Consider the following 16,610-nt stretch of genomic DNA (forward strand, 5'->3'; position numbering starts at 1 on the left):
CCAAATCTAAGGTACACAAAATCTAAAGAAGTTATTTATATGTCGACGTCTTCTGCTGCTGTCGTCGTAAAGCTGGCAGTCAGCAAAAAGAAGGAAAAAAAAGAAGAAAAAAAAGGGTGGGGGTGGATGGTTCAGACACCGTGGTAAGGAAAGGCTTGGAAACAGTGCCGTCGTGTGGTAATTTTGAGTTATTATAGTCACCTGAGAAAGAAACTGTAAGAATGAGTGCCGTGTAAACAAGGCCTTGCATTATGTATGTCTCTTCAAATGTGAATTGTTTATTTGTATAGCTATGTCCCCTCTGCTGCCAGGAGCTATTTGTTCATCTTCTTTGCTTTGGTAATAATACAGTCGCTTAAAAAAAAAAAAAAAATTCAAACAATAAAATAAAAAGCCACCATGGCAAAGAATGGGCTGCACTCCACCCAGATTCATTCAAATGGAAGTTGGTTATTTGTATTACAGGAAAATTCAGTCAGTGAACAGTGCAAGCTAAATAAATGAAAGTCTTGGTTCATTTTAATTTAACTAAGACATGAATCAAGTTTGACTAGACATAAAGAGCAAATTACCCCAAACAGCACAATGCTAGTCGTCTAGATAATTAAAATAATTAATTTTTTTCAACAGCAAATCTCCAACCTGTCCTGCAGAGATCAGAAACAACTACTCCATCACGCGGCACATGTGCAAAACTTCGTTTATTTACAAAACAAATGGCACAGTTGTGACAGTAAACGTGTGTACAGCTCAGGTGCTCAGCCGACACAACCCAGAGAAGAGCTCAACACACTCCTCGGTGCGGGCAAACAAGAGAGAAACCGACAGTTTTAAGGTCGTTTACATAATTAACAAGTAGGAGCCAAACAGCAAGTCTCAACAAACGAACTTCAACTCAATCAGATGACGTCTATGAGGCCTTTTGCTTCTTCTAAGAGGCACAGATTTGGCAGAAGAGGTGGATGTGATTATTTCAAGTCCAGTCCGTGTTATCTATTCATGGAGATCTTATTTCAAGACGAGCACAGAACAAAGACGATCAAAAAGTGATGGAAAAGAAACCCTAAAATAACGCTGATCTGACTCAGTGGGCCAGATTCCCCTGTTTAAACCCTGGCATCGATACATCGGACTGTTTGGGTGGATCCAAGTGTGATGGTAGCAGCAGTACATGTATACTGAGAGCGTTTCTACAGGCAGAAGACAAAGAGAGTAAGAAAAGACCAGACACAAAGGAGACAGCAGGAACGGCGTCAGACGGCGAGTTTGCTGGCCACCAGAGACTGTTTCCGCTGGGGCAGGTCCTGAGGGGTGGGGATGTGGTCTCCGGTGATCTCCGTCTTCTCCGCCGCTGCCGTCGGGAGCTGCTTGTTCTTCATCTTGGCTTTGGCCATGTTATAGTCGCCCGAGTCGAAGTATTTTTGCTGCTATGAATAACAATGTCATTATTTGCAATTAATGAGCTCAATTTTTACATTTCCTGAACGTACCCCTTTTTGGAGTCTTTTTCGCAAAAGATCTGACCCTCCGGGCCTGGTCCCGAGATGGGGGTATCGGGCCTTCAGTTTGACCTCCTCGGCCTTTTCCGGACTCACAACGGTGTCCTGCATCTCCTACATTAAATGTGGGATGAAATCCATGTCATGTAATGAATTCTTAAGCATCAGGAAGCAGACTGATACAGTCTAGATAGTTATTTTCCCCCAAATCATGTCAAATTGTTAAAGTTACAACAGCTACATTGAACCAAGCATTTAATTTCCCCCTCAAAAACTTCTTAGAAGCATATATTATACATTAAAACTATTTACAGTTCTGTTTTATTTGAAACTTTAGAGCTAATCTAAACACGTAACGTTTTCAGCATGCAGCCTGGGAAAACTGTTCTACAAACACTATAAAAGGTCTATAAAAATAACTTTTAAGTAATGTTAGAGCGGTTGTTTTATATGGTCTAGCAGCTATAAACCCGACAGGTTTATGTATATTTTATTATTTTAACACGAAGTTAAAATGAATCAATTCGATCACATTGTCAGATGCGGAACGGCCTCATACAAAACGTGTTTGAATAAACAAACCTGCTGCTCCTCCGTGCTCGCCTCCACTTCACCGGACATCAGGGCAAATCAAACGCAACGAAAACAAAAGACAAAAAAAACCCGGGACACTCTTTATTCGCCCTCAGAGAGCCGTTAAACGAGATCGTTCACTGACCGTCTGCCGCCGTCTTGAAAATCCTAAACGTTCTTCCTCGAGAGAAACAGGGCGCGGCTCACACACTCACCGTGAGCTACACCGCCGCCCCGCGGACTGGAGGAGAACATGTCAAATATTTTCATGTAAAAAAAAAATAGTATTTTATTATATAGTAATAATATTTATGACAGTAAATCTAGAAATAAAAGTTTATTGAACCGTAAGACAAAACATTTAAAACCAACTTTAAATATATATATAACCTTTATGAAGCCTTTATGGCCTATACATCATGATAAAGTGAAAAAGTATGATTCTGTAATGTAAATCAATGAGATTTTTTTTATAACAGTATAACAGACTGCTTACATAAATTGCATATAAATATCAGTTGTTTTAGTGTCTTAGTAAGATTATAATGAAATGCTGTTTTATGGTCAAAGCTATGTAGTTTTAATTGTGGTGCAAAATAAGTACAAATGTACATTTCTCAAATACCTGTTTTATTTAACATATATATATATATATATATATATATATATATACACAAATGGAGTTGATTCATTTCATTTATTTTAAAAAGTAATTAAAGACTTCACATCAAAAGGACACGTGAACCATGACCTGGAAATGTGAGAATTATACTAAAATTATACTGCGTTTACTCTCTATAAAAGTATGAAATATCAATCAGATGACAGGAAACATGGCAGGAGATTATAGTAAATTATTTCATTTACAAAAATTGTGATTTTGGGCATCAGCTTTATCTAAAACAGTTTTAAATGAATATCATGTTTAGCATTCAAATCATTTTAATCTACATAATTATCAAAAAAATCGTTAGTTAAATTTTCTTACACAATCTACGATGTTAAAAATATAAAAATAATGGAAATTGAAAAAATATGCTTTTAATTAATTTGAAATAAAACAGCAAATATTGGTCCATGACATGCTTCTTTCTATTATGAATAAAAATAGACATTGACCACATTTGATAGTGTAAACAAAGGGTGTGCTTAAATAAAGTTAAATGTGATAAATCCTCCTCACGCCAAAGTCATTCCTCATCTCTGTTAATGGAAAGACATCCGCTGTACACTTCACTGTAATCTCCTCAAGAGAGGACCAAACAGAGCATCCCAAATATTCTCATAGAACTGAGAAAGTGTTCTACAATATTAGCACACGTCCCATCAGTTCTGGAGCCGCGACACTAGATAGTACAGCAGGAAGAAGACCACAACCAAACCGGCGGACATGTAACACAAGATCTTTCTGTTGTCTCGGCCGGATCGGACCATTGTGGAAAACCTCTTCACGCTGCCAGTCAACAGGCCAGTTGCACTGAGAAAGTTGGAGTCCTGAGTAAACAAGGATGTTAAACTTATGATGAGTTACACCCATACGCCAACACTGCAAATACAACACACAATAATAAAAAAAAACAACAACCATGCCATCCAAGTAAGTGTTCTGCTCCTCAGCATCTTTGTCAATGTCATACGCCAGCTGTGAATCAGACCAATAACATTTAAATGCAACAAAGTTATTATTATTATTTTTTTAAATCACATTATATATAGAAATCTGACTTACAGATTTAAGTCTAGAGACTTTACTGGCCAGATTTTCTGCCATCAGCCTGTTTTCAGCATCCAGCATGTCATCCACAGCACCATGTCCTACACAAAATTCACTCTTATTAAGCTTTTTTTTAAACACAACACAACAAAGTAAACAACATCATGATTTCATATCTGGACACTTTCATTTTCGAGTTTACTTGCACTAGCAACATCCACAATAAATGTTGTTGTTTTTTTTTTTTTTAGACCAGAGAGGGATCATAATAATTGAAATATTATGCGGATATACTAATATAATAGTTTAAATGAAAATGTGACTTTATATTGCTACGTGTCACTTACCTCGATTCCACGGATCTGCCATCTTCAAAAGAGCTAATCGGCTAACAACCTCGAAAGACACTCTAAAAGACGCCGAACAGCACTAAAAACTATCCGTTTTAAGTGTAAAATGACTTCTTATACAAAAGCTAACACAGAGACGTTCAGTAAGATTGTTGACAAGTGTTAAACAGCGCAAGTTTGTCTCGAAGCGAAGCGCTGATCAGCGAAGCAGAGTACAGTGTAGCAGCACTCGCTGGGGATTCTGGGATATGTTTGTCCGCCAGTCATTCATTTTTCTATTATAAGGACTCCGTCTGATTGCATAAGCTTCCTAGCCAGCCATCTGCTTGCGTTTGCTTTAAACATTTTTGTTCGGTTAATATTATTATTTTATTTATTTTTTTAAACGACATTGATGTGAAGTAAACAGCGCGTGTCTCTGTTGTGCTGGTAAGCATCTTTATTTTGTGATGCATAACCTTGGTTATATGTTGTTATTGTTTTATTTGTTTTTTTAAATGACATTGACGCATAATTCAATTTGAACATATTTGCGCGTAAAACTGCGCGTGTGCATTTTGTGCATTAAATTAAATATATTTTCAATTGCAGTATATATGAAGTGGATAAATTTCCACCCAGATATAAAAGAGTGTGGTTTGTTATATTTCAGTGCTTGTGTTGAACGCTCACTACCACAGCTGTCCGCTGAATCCATAACGTACGATCTTACGAATACAATGCACTGCATAAAATGGAAAAATGTGCTTTTAGATGTGCTTTTAATGTGCTAATTTAATTGAAATTATGTACCAAGCAAAAGAGGAACAAACATTTCTAATATTCTAGCAAATGTTTCAATTAAACTTATTTAAATGCTATAATTTAATATAAAATATAATATTATATATAATATACTAGAACTTTTTTTGTTTATTAGTTCAATACATAAATCTCATTCTTGTTTCATTTATGTATGATCGGCAAATATGCTTCACGTTAAGTTTATTAGTTTATTAAATTCAGCTTGATGGAAATCTATATGTAATTAAAATACATTTGTCTTAAATATAGACCTAAATTTTTAGGTTATTAAACAAAGTGTTATAGAGACAACCCCTTAGTGTTAATGTAATTTTGCATTTAAAATGAATTAATTTAATTTATAAATGCGTTTCTTTTGTTCTTTTTGTAGCGTGGAGCACCAGTCAGCCACAGATTGTCATAATGTTGGCCCGCAAAGGTCTTTTGTCTGATGGTTTCCTTTTGACACGACTCGCAGAGGATGCCACACAACCCAGTCGCATCCGGCCAAAGTCACAGAGGGCGCGCTTCATCACCAAGAGCGGCTCTTGTAATGTTGCCCACAAGAATATACGAGAGCAGGTGCGTTGCACAGATGAACTCTGGTCCAAGCAAATGTTTAAATTCGCTCACATATTGTAGTATAATGTATTTATTAGGCAACAGATGCAATACACTGTATTGATTCAATTCTGTTGCTTCTCAGGGCCGGTTCCTCCAAGATGTTTTCACCACCATGGTGGACCTGAAATGGCAGCATTCCCTGCTCATCTTCACTTCGGCGTTCCTCTGCTCCTGGATGCTCTTTGCCATGGTGTGGTGGCTCTTAGCGTTCGCTCATGGCGATCTGGAGCCTCGAGATCCCAACGAGCCTGGACCTGTGCCGTGTGTCACTTCCATTCACTCCTTCACCTCTGCCTTTCTGTTCTCTATCGAGGTGCAGGTAAGGAGCAACCTTGAAGGATTTTAATCCAGTTGTCGACTCACTGAGAACCAAACATCTGAGCTTTCTGAACCTGTAATATCAGTAATCTTTGTAATATCAGGTGACTATTGGTTTCGGAGGACGAATGGTGACGGAGGAATGTCCACTGGCCATCATAGTCCTCATTATCCAGAACATTCTGGGCCTGATCATCAACGCCATCATGCTGGGCTGTGTGTTCATGAAGACAGCTCAAGCCAACCGGAGAGCAGAGACCCTCATCTTCTCGCGCAACGCAGTCATTGCACCGCGGAACGGCCGACCAACGCTCATGTTCCGTGTCGGGGATCTGAGAAAGAGTATGATCATCTCAGCCACCATACAGCTGCAGGTGACAAATATCTTCAACCCTCTGAAAAACATAGGTTCTTTAGTGGCTTCTATGGTTTCATGAAGAACTTTTAACATCAATGGAACTCTTCCATTGGACTGAAGGTTCTGCAGAAGTGAAAGGTTCTTTCAATTTTTGAAATGTTCTTCAGAATTGATCACTGAATGGTTCTTCTGCAGAGTGTAGTTCATCTTTCCAGAACTTCTTGAGTTGAATTCCTCCCTAATCTTGATGTTTGTTCTTCAGGTGATTCGGCGGACAGTGACTGCGGAGGGTGAGGTGATTCCTGTTTGCCAGTTAGATATCCAGGTGGAAAACCCTCTCAGGAGCAACGGCATATTCCTCGTCTCTCCGCTTATAATCAGTCACACCATTGACAGAGGAAGTCCGCTGTACGAGGTCTCAGCACAGTCGCTGGCTACCGAAGACCTGGAGATCATTGTCATTTTGGAAGGTGAATGGAGTGCATTCTCTTTATTGTAATCATTTTTAATAGTAATAAATTAATTAATTCCAGTCATTTCTAAACTGAAAGATTTTGTATAGCTCACTAGGTTTTGAAACAGAGCCGATGTTTCTGTTCTATCAGGTGTTGTTGAGACCACTGGCATCACAATGCAGGCCCGCACATCCTACACACCAGAGGAGATCTTGTGGGGTCGGCGCTTCGTCTCTATTATGACAGAGGAGGATGGGCGCTACTCTGTCGACTACTCCAAATTTGGAAACACCGTCCCAGTCCGCATGCCGGCTCTCAGTGCTAAGGAGCTGGACCTCACCAGAGGCGTGCAAGACAGTGGACCCCACGAGGGTAAACCTCAGGGCTGGGGGCTGGTGAGGGCAGGACGGGGTGGTTACAGGAGGGGTGGTGGCAGGGCCTGTGATGACACGGCAGCCAAGCCTTGGTATGTGCAAGCAGAGAAGGAGGAGGAGAAGAAGGGTCAAAAGAAAACAGTGAAACTTGAGGAAATAGGCAGAGAGGTTGAAGAAGAAACAATTGAGGACATGAGCGATTAGAACAAAAACATTTATTTGGTTTTTCAGATATGGAAGTAGAAATAACCTAGCAGTTACTTACTAACTAGTTTGCTTGAAGGGTTAGTTCACCCAAAAAAGAAAATTCTGTCATTATTTACTCACCCTCATGTTGTTCCAAACTCACAAGACTTGGATTAAACCACTAAATCCATATGTGACCCTGGACCACAAAACCAGTCTTAAGTATTGATTATTTTTTGAAATTGTATACATCATCTGAAAGCTGAATAAATTAGCTTTCCATTGATGTATGATTTGTTAGGATCGGACAATATTTGACTGAGATACAACTATTTGAAAATCTGGAATCTGAGGGTGCAAAAAAATCTAAATGCTGAGAAAATGGCCTTTAAATCTGTCCAAGTGAATTCTTAACAATGCATATATTTAATCAAAAATTAAGTTTTGATGTATTTACGGTAGGAAATTTACAAAATATCTTCATGGAACCCGTTCTTTACTTAATATCTTAATGATTTTTGGCATAAAAGGAAAATCGATAATTTTGACCCATACAATGTTTTTTTGGCTATTGCTACAAATATACCCCAGTGACTTAAGACTGGTTTTGTGCTCCAGGGTCACATATGAATTTGTTTTACACCGTCTTTATAACCTTTTGGTTTTTGTTACCTGGACTTTTAATGGATGGACAGAAGTTTTCAGGTTTTATTCAGAATATCTTAATTTGTGTTTTGAAGTTTCACCAAAGTCAAATGGGTTTGGAACAACATGAGGGTGAGGAAATGATGACAGAATTTCAATTTTTGGTAAACTATCCCTTTAATAGTCAAGAATATTATAAATAATAGTCTCAAATAGGTTTTATACTACACATGTTTCGTAAACTGTCAAAACATGGACAACTGTGGCATTGTTTACGATTACATCTTCTTACCATTTCTTGTAGATTTGGTCCTTTTCTGCCAGCAATATAATGCATTTTACGATTGTTTTAACAGAATACGTGGTATCTTGGCAGTACTAGTCAAGATATGGACCAGAGTTAGGGTAAATGCCATAATTTGTTCAGTGAGAATTAAAAGCAGGCTGTGGTGGATAGAAGTTTAGTCAATACACTCAACTTTCAAGATGTGAAATTAAACATGACCAAAAACCTTAATACTGCACAAACTATTTAACAGAATGTGTTTCTGTTTGCCACAGCTTTGAGTTTATTCATGTCAAATTAAATATGGCATATACCTCTATTAAAATGTATTACTGCCGCTGTTGAAGCAAACATGTGACGGCTGTATGTTGGGTCTTGATACCATAACCATTTAAAAAATATTCCAGTTCTTTGCCTTTTTGTGTTCTCATCTTGTTTTATGAGATGCAATGTGTTTATGTGACTAACAGGGATAGTTTTGATTTTTAGATTGTTCCAAACCTGTATGACCTGACCTTCATTCTTCTTCAGAATGTAAAAGAAAATATTTTGAAGAATGTTAGCAACGAGAAATGTTTGATTCCCTTTGACTTCCATGGAATTTAACTTCTATGTAACTCAGTGGGAACCGAAACTGTTTAGTTAACAACATTCTTTAAAAGAAAACATTTGGTAACTAAACCGTTTCAGTTCCATTGACTACCATTGTATAGATAAAAAACACAATGCAAGTCAATGGGAACCAGGAATCATTTACTCACATGTGTCATTCCAAACCTGTATGTCTTCTGTGGCACACACACACACACACACACACACACACACACACACACACACACACACACACAAAGATATTTTGAAGAATTCTGGTATTGGTTCTCTTTGACTTATATTGTTTGTTTTTTTATTCATACAATGGAACTCAATGGAAACCGAAACCATTTTGTTACAAACATTCTTCAAAATATCTTCCAAATTTCATAGCAGAAAGAAAGTCATATAAGTTTGGAATGACATGATGGTGAGTAAATAATAGCAAAATTGTAATTTTTGGGTGGACTATCCCTTTAATGTGGCTATCATAGTTGTTTAGTTAGTAAGTGCTGACATATTGTGTTTACCTTGTGTGGGCTTGTGCAATTATGTGTTGTGAACTAGAGGACCTGAACTCCTCAAACACATTCCTTCATGGACTAATGACTCTAATGTAAATGTGACCATTAGAGAATACATTCCATGTTGATTTAACTGTTTACATATCAATGGGTTCATTTCTTTTGTGTATTTTACATATTTAATAAAGTATATGACATTTTATACATCTAATCGAAAGAATTCCAGAAATTTTCTTTACTTTTTTTGGAAAACGGCATGTTATGTCACAGGATTAGGGGTCAACAGCTGGCAGACTTTACTTTTAAAGACTTTGCAGTGAGTGAAGCTGTTCCATCTGTGTTCAGTTGGTGGAGATTTTAAAATCGGCTGTTTCAAATCCACTCACTGAATATATTCCTCCTTTTTAGCCATTTTAGCGTTATATTGATGTATGTTGGGTGCTGCATTTGAATGGCTAGTTGAAGTGGAGCTGTCCGCGGTGCTGAATGGACACTTGAAGCAGTGCAGGTGGTTTGAAATTGGACATTTAAGATGGTAAAGGGTAAGGCAACCACAAAAGCACCTGTTTTTAAAAAACATTTACAATGTATAAATTCAGAAAATCAAGGTTTATTTTTAATTAGTTATATATAAGGTACTACATAAAAAGGTGATTTCTGAAAATTTCAAACATTTTGCTGCATTCTTTTCAAATATCAGCCAAAATAAAATACAATTTAAATAAAAAAGAAAAAGTCAGAAAACAATGGTATTAGAATAAAAATTGTTTACAACAAACAGTGCTTTTTGATATACGAGTGGTTAGTTAAAACCAAACGATCACAAGTAATGGTACATTGTAAATATATGGATATCCATAAAGGGTATGGCAAGAAATAGCTTTCGAGGACACTAGTGAGAAATCATGCAGTGATGCAGCAGGACCAGAGGCCGGTGAGCACTGCCAGCAGAGATAAGGTCCACATGCTTGCTGCGGTCGCTGGTCCACTGTTACACAGGTCGGTGTTGCAGCATCTGTAAGTATATTCTGATATCGATGGAAACTTCTGGGACAGACGAGAGTTATCACAGTCAGTGTAACGAATGCACCGGCGAATGGTCTTCCCACCTAGAAAATGAGAACTGATGGTTAGTGAATAGAATAGAATATTTAAAAAAAAATAAGTCACTTAAAGTATGAATGCCATTGCATTAGAAATAAACTAAAGATAACAAAGCAAATGGTATTTATATTAATTAAATTAATGTTATTTTAAAAGAAGCATATTTTTCAAGCATTTTTTAAAAATAAAAGGAAACTAAGCTAGAATTGAAATTATCAATTTATTTATAATATAGAAATTAAATACTATATACACTATACTATAAAAATGTAAAGATGCTGTATGTAGGATTGACAACTAGTGGTTGAACTAGGTATTGTAGTCCAAATTCAAAATATTGGAGAGGTGTTTTTTTTCGACCCCCCCTCTCCAGACGTGACGCACATGCAGGTTGCCAGATTGACGACACCAACAGGAACAAGCGCACTTGATGATGAATGAAATGAAATATGCTGTGTTTTCCACCAACTGTAAACCCGGTCCCGAAATACAATTGTGTAAACTGGCAGTGGGCGGGTTTCACAAACCAAAACAAAGACAGACATTCAGGCCAGAATGCACATTTTTTTTTTAAAGGTGAATAACTGACTGTAGCATTGTTTTTCAGATAAACAATTATGTTAACTTAGCATGTTTCTTAAATATCTGCAAACATAATATGGTATTTTTATGCTTTAGTAGAGTCAAAAACTTACATACAACACCTTTAAATGTACTAGTTGTGTGAACTGAATTCATACATCCACTAAAAATCACATCAAAAATAAAACCATAATACATCTTACCTTTTAGGGATTTAAGACAAGGCGGAGGTTATTGTAACTTTAATTGTATTCTTAGAAAATAAAAGAATTAATAAATACTGTAGTTGTAAAGAATTATTGTATTATTATGTATTTGTTCTGGAGCATTTAATTTTAATTTCCTTTTAAATATTTCAGTATGATTTCATTACAAAGAAATCTGAAGGCTGTTGTATAAACAATTCTATCTTTAAAACACCAAAACTTTATCAAACTAAAAACTTACACTTTAAGAGAGTTATTTGAACTTTTTATTTAAACCAAACTGTTTTGATGGACATTTCATTACGAATTAATAAGTGATTATTTAGCAAACTTTAGTATAGTTATTATTAGTTATAAAAAGTCACTATACTTAGTAACTTACACAACACTACTCAACTTCATTGGTTAGTAGTTATTTCAACAGTGGTTCAGAAAAAGTAATGTTAATTTTTATAAAATGTCTAGGGTCACTTGTTTGCAGATGTTTGATAATAATATAATATAATATAATATACTATAATATAATATAATATAAATTGAAACAATAATTGTGTTTTAAAATGTATACATGTGCCAAAGACTAAACTATTAAAATAAATAAAAATGTAAAAGCCTCTCAGGAGGATCTGTAGCACTGCATTATAAAACATCATCCACAAACCTTTCTCATGAAGATATAAACATGCGTCCTCATAAGAACAAACTTGCTGCACTTCGCACCGTGCCCCGGTGTAATCCTCACACTTGTAGCATCGAAGAGACGAGCCTGCAGAGGAGAATCGGATTCCATAATGCTTAACGCCTGTTTCAAATAAAAAGCACTGAGGTCATGTCCAAAGCCACACAAAACTAAAGCCAACAATTATGTGCATTTACTTACCCAAGCTAAGAGTCACACAACAGACCAACAGAAAAAGTCCAAGAGAGCACTTCATTATGAGAAAACCTTCAGACCTAAGAGACTGATAATGAACAACAGTAAACTAAAATAAAAAATAAAAAAGCAAATATGAATATTAATTAAAATGAATGATTTCTGAAGGATCACGTGACACTGAAGACAATTCAGCTTTGCATCACAGGAGAAAAATACATTTTACAATATATTCACTTAGAAAACAGTTTTAAACTGTAATTGTAATTTTTAAAATGGTAATACTGTTTCACAATATTAGTGTGTTACTGTATTTCTGAGCACATAACTGCAGCTTTGGTGAGCAGAAAAGACTTTAAAACAAAAATCACAATGTTTGCAAACAAGTACTGTATATATAATATATATATATATACAAACTGTATATAAAAAAGTATAAATGTTGTTTATACTGAATATATACAAACTAAATAATGCAATACATAAAATAAAACTAACTGTAATTGCACAAATGTTCAAATATCTTTTGCAATACTTGTATGACAGCTGTAGGAAACTAACAGCATCAGATTTATATTAAATATCACTTACCCTGCTCGAAATATTCAGGCTTAGTCCAAGCTTGTATGTTTCAACAGTCCAAAAGCATTCCTCGTGCCACCTCTTTCCTGCTCGAGCTCTCGCCCAGCCTCACCCGAAATGAATGATGTCATTGATGGAGTTTCTCCTAGATGCCAAGACAGATTAAACGGATCCCAAAAACGAGACATTATGTTTAACAGTCATTATTTTTAATGACCACATTATAACGCAACTCTTGCACATCCGTGACTTCCAATTCATTAGCCACTGTAGGTAAATACCTATAATAAGTGCTAACAGTTTACCAGTTTGCAATATAAAGCAGCAGTATAACGGACTCTTTTTGTACAAGTAAAATAGCTAGAAGTGAATGATGTCCGAAACCTCGCATATTTAAGTTACAAATGGCGGTAACCACTCTTATGTTAAAAGTGGATATTGTCTGTGGTGTTCAGAAAGTAACTAGAAAACTAATTCAGATTAAACACACAGTTACAATGTAGTTACGTTTTGCCTGCTAAAAAAAGCATGCAACATTCAATGGATTTCTACACATCATAATGCATCTGAAAAACAATTGCATTCCGCTAAATGATGATCTTGTACAGCCAGAACAGGGTTATATTAACCTAATACAGAGCACATTCAGAATTTCCTTTTACAAAGACCTTATACAGAATCTCAAAACAAAAGATCTTGACTCTGTTAACAGGACTTTAGTTCAATCTAATTGTCTCTCTATCCGTGCAGCATAACGGCTGACCACGAGAATTAAAACCCAATCCTTTCTGCTACGTTTCTCAACGCTGCAGCTGGTGTTGACAATAAGGCCTGTGTCACATTTCCCAGAGCCTTTCTGCAGTCATGGAAGCACTCAATTCAAATGTCATCTCAATGCCGCCTTTATTTCAGACTCAATCTGAAAAGGCACGAAATACAACTGTGAATCTGTACATGAATTTGTTGGTATTTAAAACACAGTGAAGTGGTGCTGTTTGTGTGGCAGCCCACACAAGAACTCATGTTGTTGCTTTTCTGCTACGCTACCAAAGGGTGCAGAAAATCATCCATCATATGTCAGAGTGCTAATATCCAGGAGAAGGCGTGATGATTGGCTTTTTCCACAGTGCCGGAATGGGACTGTGTTTAAAGGACCAAATCTAGGCACAGATGAACAATGAAGCTGTGGTGAGACAAGCAACAAAGACCACTTGATCTTTGTTTGGGCTGTGGCATTCAGTGCAGCATTTTAGTGTTTCTGTGACTAATCTAATCTTTAAAAAAAAAAAAAAAATTCACTAGTGGTTTAGGTTTCAGTTTACAGATCATGTGTTTTTATTCTGTGAAGTTAATTACACTAAATTTCAAATATTAGGATTTTTTTTTAACATGCAACAATCAAGATGGCTTCTTTTTTTTTTTAAACCTGAACACAATTAAAGGAATAGTTAACCTAAAAATGAAAATCTCCATTCAAGAAGCAGATGAGTTTGTTTCTTCTTTGGACCAGATTTAAAGAAATGCATTTCATCACTTGGATCCTCTGCAGTGAATGGGTGTCGTCAGAATGAGAGTCCGAACAACTGATAATAACATCACTATAATACACAAGTAATCCACACAACTTTAAGTTTCAAACTTCAAACCACTGCTTCCAGCTAAAATATGAGTGCTATCCATAATATTGCAGAAAAATCGTCTTCTCTAAAGTATGATCATGCACCATTTACAAGCTTACATGTGGATCATTTTGATGTTTTAACCAGCTGTTTGGACTCTTATTCTGACGGCACCCATTCAGTGCAGAGCAAATTCATCTCGGATGGCCTGAGGGTGAATACATTTTCAGAAAATTGTCCGAAATTTTTGAGTGAACTATTCCTTCAAACAAACCAATTAAAAAAATCCCCATGACAAGGAAATAACATTAAAAAAAACTTTATTAAACCATTATTTGTTGAATATAGATTCCATATGCTGTCATTTTAAGTGGGTTTCTATAATACATGTACACATTCTTTAGGTATACATTTCACATGTAGTTCATATTCTTGAGTTTCCAGTGTTGTTTTCAGGAAGAAAGGGGTGTATGAATCCAAGCAAATGACATTTATTTTTTTAAAGAAGAAACTAAATGAAAATATAGAGCTAGCATTCACATACTTTATTTGAAAATAAACTGAAATCAGAAGTAACTTTGTTCCTTAGGCCTTAGACCTGGTGTCTCCCAGATAAAAACATTGAAAAACATTTCATAATAATTCATGATAAGGACAATGCACATTATTGTGTTTACATGACAAGCATAACATTTACATTTGGTACACATAGTATTTGATTAAAGGAAAATACATATTAAAGCCTTAGCTAAACAAAATCAGGCTTGACTTTGGCTCATTTTATGAGAATTCACCATTGAAGATGAGCAAATGTTTTCTTTGACACAGCTATGGCGTATACCTCCCAACACAACATGAGAAGATTCACTCGATGACATACCTCACTGTGAGGTAACAGTCTTAACATTCAAAAGCATTCACATACATACATACAAATAAGAAAAGATTGGATTTTTGGCAGCTCACTTATTAATCCTTAACACAATTGCTACTGCAAATGAGTCCAGATGTTGGTGTGCTATGACGTATGAACATAGCTAACTACTTTGAAACATAATAGCTCGACTAATTAAATGAGATTAATCTTTTGCGTAGAACACTGTTTTTGAAATTTCTCTTTTTTGAAATTTACATTTGTTAAAACAGAATTAAAAAAGAATTTATTGAAAGAATTCTTTCCATAAAATACAAGCGTTCTGAAGCTTTAAACATGCTAAATTTTCAGACGTGCAAAATCGAAATCTATATTTTAAAACAAAAACAAGCCATTACAGTTTGATAAATGTAAAACGTAAAACGCAGCACATGGAAGGCCTTAACTGTACAGGTGGAAAGTTAAAGGTTAAAGTAACTTTAGAGAAAACTGCATTTAACTGCTCTTTTGTGATTTTGCACAGATGTATACAGTGAGAACAATCATAGTTTTGAATATTACTGCATTTAAAATTTATAAATTGAGAATACCACAGATTACAATATTTTCTAAACTGATAATAATGATGCTTTAACATTTGTATGAATAAAATAAACTGCAGCATTAAAAATGTTACTATTATAAATGCTTTATAATTATCAACAAATCTCTAATAGTGACTCCTTTTTTGATCTTGAGAAATAATTTTTAAAAAGAGTTCTGATTGAAAAATATGGAATTTTTTTAGAACAAGATTAAGAAAGAAATAAAAAAGGGTGAATCCATACCCATCTTCTAAAACATGCTCAGTCATGTTGGAAACCTCTAAATTCCACAGTTTTGCTTCAAGGAACATTATTATTAAGTATTAGACTTGCTTGTATTTAAGAATGTACAATTTAAGTGTAAAATATATATTGCACATGTATAATTGATGGAATTAAGTGGCAAGGTAAGGCAAAAATAACAAGTGAAAATATATGGAAAATATATATGGTATAATACATGCACTGCTAGAATACATGAATGCACATAATAACACAATCAAAAATATAAAAACTTTGTTCTTGTATGACTTTGATTTAAATAGTGCTATAATTCATCCAAAGGTAAACTGTTGTACAGTGTCGCCTACTAGTGGTGACGTCATGCACAAGCATTTGTACTGGATGAAAAGTATTGCTGAGACAGACAGTGATGCAATTTTGGGGTATTATTACTGAAGTATTTTCTGTTCATCATTAAAATTTTTAGTAAACATTTGACTAATTAAACCGCCTCTATGCAGCATTAAAGGGATACTCCACCCCAAAATGAAAATTTCGTCATTAATCACTTACCCCCATGTCCTTCCAAACCCATAAAAGCTCTGTTCGTCTTCTGAACACAATTTAACTGTCACAATGTGACTGTCATAACAGTGTCAAAGTCCATAAAAGGTATGAAAGTC

General features: G+C 35.6%; 4 protein-coding genes across 8 annotated transcripts; 1 reads left to right on the forward strand and 3 right to left on the reverse strand.

The window, feature by feature from the left end:
- Positions 1-686: 686 nt before the first annotated feature.
- Positions 687-2,243, reverse strand: LOC109110168 (cAMP-regulated phosphoprotein 19-like). 2 transcript variants are annotated; one of them, XM_019123208.2, is made up of 3 exons: positions 2,082-2,243; positions 1,491-1,613; positions 687-1,424 (listed from the first exon to the last, which is right to left on the reverse strand). In XM_019123208.2, exons 1-3 carry the CDS (start codon positions 2,118-2,120, stop codon positions 1,254-1,256), a joined length of 333 nt encoding a protein of 110 aa, XP_018978753.1. In that variant the 5' UTR covers positions 2,121-2,243; the 3' UTR covers positions 687-1,253. The 2 variants fall into 2 exon arrangements, with proteins under 2 accessions (XP_018978753.1, XP_018978751.1); XM_019123206.2 differs by having other exon boundaries at positions 687-1,427; positions 2,082-2,238.
- Positions 2,244-2,906: 663 nt separating this feature from the next.
- LOC109059821 (BET1-like protein) lies at positions 2,907-4,370 on the reverse strand. The gene is made up of 4 exons (XM_019077005.2): positions 4,134-4,370; positions 3,802-3,887; positions 3,658-3,714; positions 2,907-3,566 (listed from the first exon to the last, which is right to left on the reverse strand). The coding sequence occupies exons 1-4, from the start codon at positions 4,153-4,155 to the stop codon at positions 3,399-3,401; spliced, it is 333 nt and encodes a 110-aa protein (XP_018932550.1). The 5' UTR covers positions 4,156-4,370; the 3' UTR covers positions 2,907-3,398.
- A 44-nt stretch (positions 4,371-4,414) lies between these two features.
- On the forward strand, positions 4,415-7,449 carry LOC109059820 (ATP-sensitive inward rectifier potassium channel 11-like). The gene is made up of 6 exons (XM_042752601.1): positions 4,415-4,565; positions 5,311-5,501; positions 5,626-5,862; positions 5,966-6,235; positions 6,482-6,689; positions 6,825-7,449. The coding sequence occupies exons 2-6, from the start codon at positions 5,343-5,345 to the stop codon at positions 7,250-7,252; spliced, it is 1,302 nt and encodes a 433-aa protein (XP_042608535.1). The 5' UTR covers positions 4,415-4,565; positions 5,311-5,342; the 3' UTR covers positions 7,253-7,449.
- Positions 7,450-9,870: 2,421 nt separating this feature from the next.
- Positions 9,871-12,958, reverse strand: LOC109059816 (CD59 molecule (CD59 blood group)). 4 transcript variants are annotated; one of them, XM_042752607.1, is made up of 4 exons: positions 12,638-12,958; positions 12,053-12,134; positions 11,834-11,974; positions 9,871-10,389 (listed from the first exon to the last, which is right to left on the reverse strand). In XM_042752607.1, exons 2-4 carry the CDS (start codon positions 12,105-12,107, stop codon positions 10,184-10,186), a joined length of 402 nt encoding a protein of 133 aa, XP_042608541.1. In that variant the 5' UTR covers positions 12,108-12,134; positions 12,638-12,958; the 3' UTR covers positions 9,871-10,183. The 4 variants fall into 4 exon arrangements, with proteins under 4 accessions (XP_042608541.1, XP_042608540.1, XP_042608543.1 ...); XM_042752606.1 differs by having other exon boundaries at positions 12,053-12,155; positions 12,638-12,954; XM_042752609.1 differs by having other exon boundaries at positions 11,834-11,938; positions 12,638-12,947.
- Positions 12,959-16,610: the final 3,652 nt, after the last annotated feature.

Source organism: Cyprinus carpio, chromosome B25 (genome assembly GCF_018340385.1).
Source record: "Cyprinus carpio isolate SPL01 chromosome B25, ASM1834038v1, whole genome shotgun sequence".
Taxonomy (NCBI): Eukaryota; Metazoa; Chordata; class Actinopteri; order Cypriniformes; family Cyprinidae; genus Cyprinus; species Cyprinus carpio.

Coding starts and splice junctions, on each gene's coding strand:
- LOC109110168 (XM_019123206.2), bottom strand. CDS start 2,120: ATGTCCGGTGAAGTGGAGGCGAGCACGGAGGAGCAGCAG. Junction 1,614..2,081: donor CGAGCACGGAGGAGCAGCAG/GTTTGTTTATTC, acceptor CATTTAATGTAG/GAGATGCAGGACACCGTTGT. Junction 1,428..1,490: donor GAAAAAGACTCCAAAAAGGG/GTACGTTCAGGA, acceptor TGTTATTCATAG/CAGCAAAAATACTTCGACTC.
- LOC109059821 (XM_019077005.2), bottom strand. CDS start 4,155: ATGGCAGATCCGTGGAATCGAG. Junction 3,715..3,801: donor AAGTCTCTAGACTTAAATCT/GTAAGTCAGATT, acceptor TCTGATTCACAG/CTGGCGTATGACATTGACAA. Junction 3,567..3,657: donor ACACTTACTTGGATGGCATG/GTTGTTGTTTTT, acceptor TTGTTTACTCAG/GACTCCAACTTTCTCAGTGC.
- LOC109059820 (XM_042752601.1), top strand. CDS start 5,343: ATGTTGGCCCGCAAAGGTCTTTTGTCTGATGGTTTCCTTTTGACACGA. Junction 5,502..5,625: donor ACAAGAATATACGAGAGCAG/GTGCGTTGCACA, acceptor GTTGCTTCTCAG/GGCCGGTTCCTCCAAGATGT. Junction 5,863..5,965: donor TGTTCTCTATCGAGGTGCAG/GTAAGGAGCAAC, acceptor TTGTAATATCAG/GTGACTATTGGTTTCGGAGG.
- LOC109059816 (XM_042752607.1), bottom strand. CDS start 12,107: ATGAAGTGCTCTCTTGGACTTTTTCTGTTGGTCTGTTGTGTGACTCTT. Junction 11,975..12,052: donor TTGTGTGACTCTTAGCTTGG/GTAAGTAAATGC, acceptor TATTTGAAACAG/GCGTTAAGCATTATGGAATC. Junction 10,390..11,833: donor TTTATATCTTCATGAGAAAG/GTTTGTGGATGA, acceptor CTCATTTTCTAG/GTGGGAAGACCATTCGCCGG.